This window comes from Palaemon carinicauda, chromosome 19, assembly GCF_036898095.1.
Source record: "Palaemon carinicauda isolate YSFRI2023 chromosome 19, ASM3689809v2, whole genome shotgun sequence".
NCBI lineage: Eukaryota > Metazoa > Arthropoda > Malacostraca > Decapoda > Palaemonidae > Palaemon > Palaemon carinicauda.
The window spans coordinates 103,352,958-103,358,433 of NC_090743.1; the positions used below are offsets into that span (position 1 = coordinate 103,352,958).

The 5,476-nt window shown below is 47.3% G+C and overlaps 1 protein-coding gene across 1 annotated transcript in view; it reads left to right on the forward strand.

Annotated features, from left to right (window-relative positions):
* Positions 1–4,803: 4,803 nt before the first annotated feature.
* The window catches only part of LOC137659188 (uncharacterized), a 2,139-nt gene continuing 1,466 nt past the window's right edge, over positions 4,804–5,476 (forward strand). Inside the window, exon 1 of the mRNA XM_068394241.1 lies at positions 4,804–5,307. Within this exon, the coding sequence (XP_068250342.1) occupies positions 4,804–5,307 (504 nt within the window). The remainder of the gene's footprint in view (positions 5,308–5,476) is intronic.

The window sequence follows — 5,476 nt, forward strand, 5'->3', positions numbered from 1 at the left end:
CTGCATCGTGTCTTGAAAATAACCAAATATGCAAAGGCGTTTTGGGATAAAGGTGCTTAACAGCACCTCTCACTTCAAGCTTAGCTTACGATGGTGCCCAAGGTACGAGAACATCACCGTAAAATCGTACTATCATTCCAGTGCTTAAAGCCACGTGACTCAGTGTATATGCACAATTTTGCGCTTATACGGAACGAGAACATCGGCGGTAAATTGTGCTATTATTCCAGTGCTTAAAGCCACGTGACTCAGTTTATATATGCACAATTTTGCGCATATAAGGAACGAGAACATCGGCGGTAAATTGTGCTATTATTCCAGTGCTTAAAGCCACGTGACTCAGTTTAGGGTGCACAATTTTGCGCATATAAGGAACGAGAACATCGGCGGTAAATTGTGCTATTATTCCAGTGCTTAAAGCCACGTGACTCAGTGTATATGTGCACAATTTTGCCCCTATACGAAACGAGAACATCGGCGGTAAATTGTGCTATTATTCCAGTGCTTAAAGCCACGTGACTCAGTTTATATATGCACAATTTTGCGCATATAAGGAACGAAAACATCGGCGGTAAATTGTGCTATTATTCCAGTGCTTAAAGCCACGTGACTCAGTATATATGTGCACAATTTTGCGCCTATAAGGAACGAGAACATCGGCGTAAAATTGTGCTATTATTGCGCCGTTAGGAACAAACAATAAGTGTTTCCTTTCCCCCGTAAATATCGGCGTAAAGCTGTGCTTATATTCCCAGTGCCTACACCCACGTGTCTCAGTGAATATGTGCACGATTTTCAGCCTATGAAGAACAAACAATAGGTGTTTTCATAAGCTCCTTCTCCCGTGAATATCGGCGAAAAATCGTGTTTTTTCACTGACCTCAGTTTGTTTATCAAAGGATTTACTCACAAAGACAAGTTAAAAGATTCATTTTTACTAAGATTAATTACTTCAATGCTGTGAGAACACAACAGTGATCCAACCCAGTGGCAACATACCTGATGCAACGAATCTATCACCGAACTAAGTCTCCTCTCTATTTAACGGCCAGAAAACACAAAACTCTAAGGGTTTAAAACCGAAATGTTCACGACTTTCAATCCTTAATCCTTTTTTTTTTTTTTTCAAGTGCTCTCAACCTCAGACAACACAGAACAGCTATTATTCCAGTGCTTTTCCTGAAATAACCCATAAAACAGTGTGTCAAGAAGGGCTTTTGTAACCCAAAGCTCTATTTTATCTCGTTCTCTAGAATTAGACAAAGCACATCCAACCAGCCCAACCTAGTACTCTGTTGCCCTGTGCCATTTGACTAAGTGAAACCAAACACCTCCCCATTGCATTGCGTGCAACAGACCGTTATCAGCCATTTTTTGCTTCTGCTCTACAAGTCATTTGTGTTAAGTCTCATCGCACTTGCTGCCCTAACAATGGTTGATGAAGGCGCCCAGACCCCTTCTGTAGGGGGCATTAAAAGGAAAAGTGTCGAAGCTATCTCCCCAAATGGTGGGGACTCTTCTAGGATGAGAAGAGACTCCCACACCAGTCAAGGAGAATCTGAAGCCGGAGCTTCGGACATTGAACGCCTCCATCTCGACCTTTCGCAATCCGAAACAGGCTCCCCTGAACCGGTACCCAAAATGGATGAAACAGATAACGGACCAGAGACAGGAATAAAGGATACTTCAGCAGCCCCTCAACAGGAAACGGCTATTCCCCCCTCTGTCAGGCCCAAGACACGGCCTACTGCCAAGCCCGACATAGGAAGTCAAAAGTGCACGGCACGCAAAAACAAGGACCCAAGGTAATAGGAGGCCCACGGAGAACACGACGTTGAATGTCGCAGGTAAACTAAAACCAACAGTTCCTTCCCTATCAGATCTTCCAAGATTCAAAGCCTCTAGGGATACTAACTCAAACCACTCCCCTAGTAAATTGATAGACTTAGCAGTAAAATCAGGTAAAGAAGCAGGTAGTGCCATAGCTTACACTTACAAAATAACTAACGATGGGAACTTCATCCTCTTTCCCAAGAATGTCGAAACAGTTGAAACCTTTAGGAACTATCGCCACTTTACAGAACTCAACCCCTCCCAAAGAAGGCGAAAAATTTATGTGTATGGATACCCCCTTTATCTTGACTTAGATTTCATCAACGAACACCCGGCCATTTCAGAAGCTGTTCGCAAACAGTAAAAGAAGAACAAGTAGAAGTTTGATACCACCACAGTAGTATGCACCTTCACAGGCCCCTCCACTCCCCAATTTCTCGATCTAAATCATTGGGGCAAATACAGAGTTGCAGACTATATCCCACCGCCCACAAGATGTTTTAATTGCCAGCGTTTTGGGCACCACAAGAGTCAGTGCCAATACGAGACTAGATGTGGGGTATGCTCGGAGAAACACGAAACTGAAGTCTGTATCACTAAACATGAAAACAATCAGCCAACCATAGCCAAGTGCCCCAACTGCCTTGCCGATCATCATGCCTGGAACAAACGCTGCCCAGCTTTCATCAATGAGCTAAATCGAAGGGGCACCCCACCACCTTCACGAACTCAAATCAATCCTTCCCGCCCCTCCTTCCGCCTTCACCCATCCCAATCCTACCATCCTCCACAGTTACGTCTCCAATCCTATGCTGAAGCTGCAAAACCAGCTATCCGCCCCTCTGGCACCGAACCTCCTTGCACGCCTCCCCATCAAAGCCCTGCTCCCCTCTCTCCAGCAAGCTCGGACCCCACCCCCTCCTCATCCTCACAGCAGGTCCCTCCACCTGAACCAGATATCGACCCCTCCACCTCTTCCTGTCCAAGCATCTCCGCCGGCTCTTCAGGCTCGACCGAGCCTGTCCCTGCGGTACAGCACTCTGCTGGCTCTTCAGGCTCGACCGAGCCTGTCCCTGCAGTACAGAACTCTGCTGGCTCTTTAAGCTCGACCAGGCCTCTCCCTGCGGTACAGCACTCTGCTACCACCTCACCCACACCCAACCACTCAGCAAACAGATTACCCAATAGTAGGCTATCACTGGAACCCAGCCCAACCTCTCCTTCCCAGCCCGATCTCTTATCCTGCTGCTCTTGCATTAAAAAATTACAAGAGATCACTATAAACCTCAATTCAGCCCTTCATGGGGCCCCCGGGCTCTCCCCAGACTACACGCGCATCATAGCAAACCTGATTAAGGACCTGACCCAATACCATGGATCCCTACAGCAATAATAGCTCGGACTCTGAAGTTGACCTACACACATATGAAACCAGCAAGGGACTTAAAATTATGCAGTGGAACATCGCAGGAGTTAGCAGCAAGTATGCACTCCTGCAATCTCAGACTGCCGCCCTCAAGCCAGACGTGGTCCTCTTACAGGAGACATTGCTCAGGGAGAACTCACTCTTCTCCTACAAAGGATACACTATACACAAAACTCCTCGCACGGACACAACACGGGGACTACTCACACTAGTAAAAGACACAATACAGTCCACAAAGCTACCGACAATACAGTGCGGAGAAGCTGAACTGCTCAGTGTAGAAATCAGACTGGCCCACACAACACTCACCCTACACAACATATATAAAAGCCTGAGAAAGTCTCTGGAAGCTGAAAACCTTATTGCTTCCATCTCCGCTTCCAACGCCATCCTAGCAGGTAATCTAAATGCTCACCACCCCTTTTTACACTCTACAAGTACAAACCCCACTGGGAGGCACCTATACTCCCTCCTTCAGGATTTCCTTAACGTTGCCCTTCTGAACAGGCTACCTGCCAGCACCCACATTGCTGGTGGCACCCTAGATTTAATGTTCATCCCAAGAGCCCTCCACAACACCGCCTCCTGGATGTTACACCCGTCCCTCGCCAGTTACCACTTCGCCATCCTCGCCACGGTACCAACCCCCAAACTCCCACCAATCCCACCACCCCCGGCAAGATGGAATCCTGATTTTGCCCAATGGGACATCTTCGAGAGGCACATGACAACATGGGCTCTCCAGCTCGCAGAAAACCCATCTGAGGACCCCACCTTTCTCCTTACAGAGTTTACAAAACAAATCACCATGGCTGCGGATGCCTCCATGCCCAGGAAAGGCAGGAACCCGCAACACAATCATAAGGAAGCGTGGTACTACTGCCCGCGCATAAAAGAAATAAACAGATGAATAAACAGGACAAGGAAGCTCTTCAGACGGCACAGGACTGATGGGCTACTCTTCCTACTGAGGGAGCTCATAGCCAAAGCAGTTCAAGTTGCCAACGAAGTAAAAAGGGAAAAATGGCTCCAATGGTGCAGCCAAATTTCACAACAAACATCTCTCAAAGCCATCTGGGCCTGGTTTAACAAGGTCTCAGGATCCAAAAGACACCAGATCAAGCCCACTCATCCTCAACCCCATCAAGAGGCCATGAACATAGCTCAAACTTTTGCAAATCGGACAAAATCAACTAACCTATGCCCAGCTACCCAGGTCAGGCAGGAACAACTTCGGCCCAGAAGAAATGACCTAGTCAGAGCAGCCTGCAATGAACCGTCATGCACTGATGCACTCTACACTTCCGCCGAACTTGATGCTGCCATAGCTAAATGTAGAGACACGGCCCCTGGTGCCGATGGCATTACTAATTCTATGCTAAAGCATCTTGGCGAACCTACACATAGTTAACCTAACGCATGCACAGCACATCAGGCCCGAACCATGGAACAAACAAGACACCTACCCAATACCAAAGCCTAAGGAAATAAATGCCTATTGTCCCATTGCTCTACTCGGCTGCACTGGTAAGGTAGCTGAACGGATGGTCCTCCGGCGACTTCAGTGGGTGGTGGGCCCTTTGCACGACAGGCTCTATGCCTACACGAGAGGCATTGGAAAACAAAAATGTCTAGCTGATGTCATGGCCACAGTCAACGGAAAAAGCGCACTAGTTGTTTTCCTTGATCTTGAGAAGGCCTATGAGCTAGCCAGCTCTGACGCTATTCTGACATCGCTAGTCATCAAAGGCGTCAGAGGCCACCTCCTTGCGTGGACGCAGAAATATACCCAAACCAGGGAAGCTAGAGTTACTTTCCAGGGAGCCACGTCACCATACATACCACTCGAAAATGGTACTCCACAAGGAGGGATATTAAGCCCCTTCTTATTCAATGTACTAATGGAAAATATATTGAAAGAAGACTACCCGGAGGGCATTCAAATCTTCATCTACGCAGACGATAACTGCGTTGTCTGCTCACAAACAGTCAACAACAAACACCGTAAAATGCAAATCGCCCTAGACACCATTGCAGCAAGCTGCCAGGTCTTAGGACTGAAAATAAACCCGAATAAAACCAAAGCCATGGCTGTCAAGCACTCTCAACACCCCCCCCCCTCCCACTAAAACTACTAGGAACACCTATTAAATGGGTCAACAACTTTACCTACTTAGGTGTTAACCTCAACTTCAGGCTATCACCCACCCCCGAAAT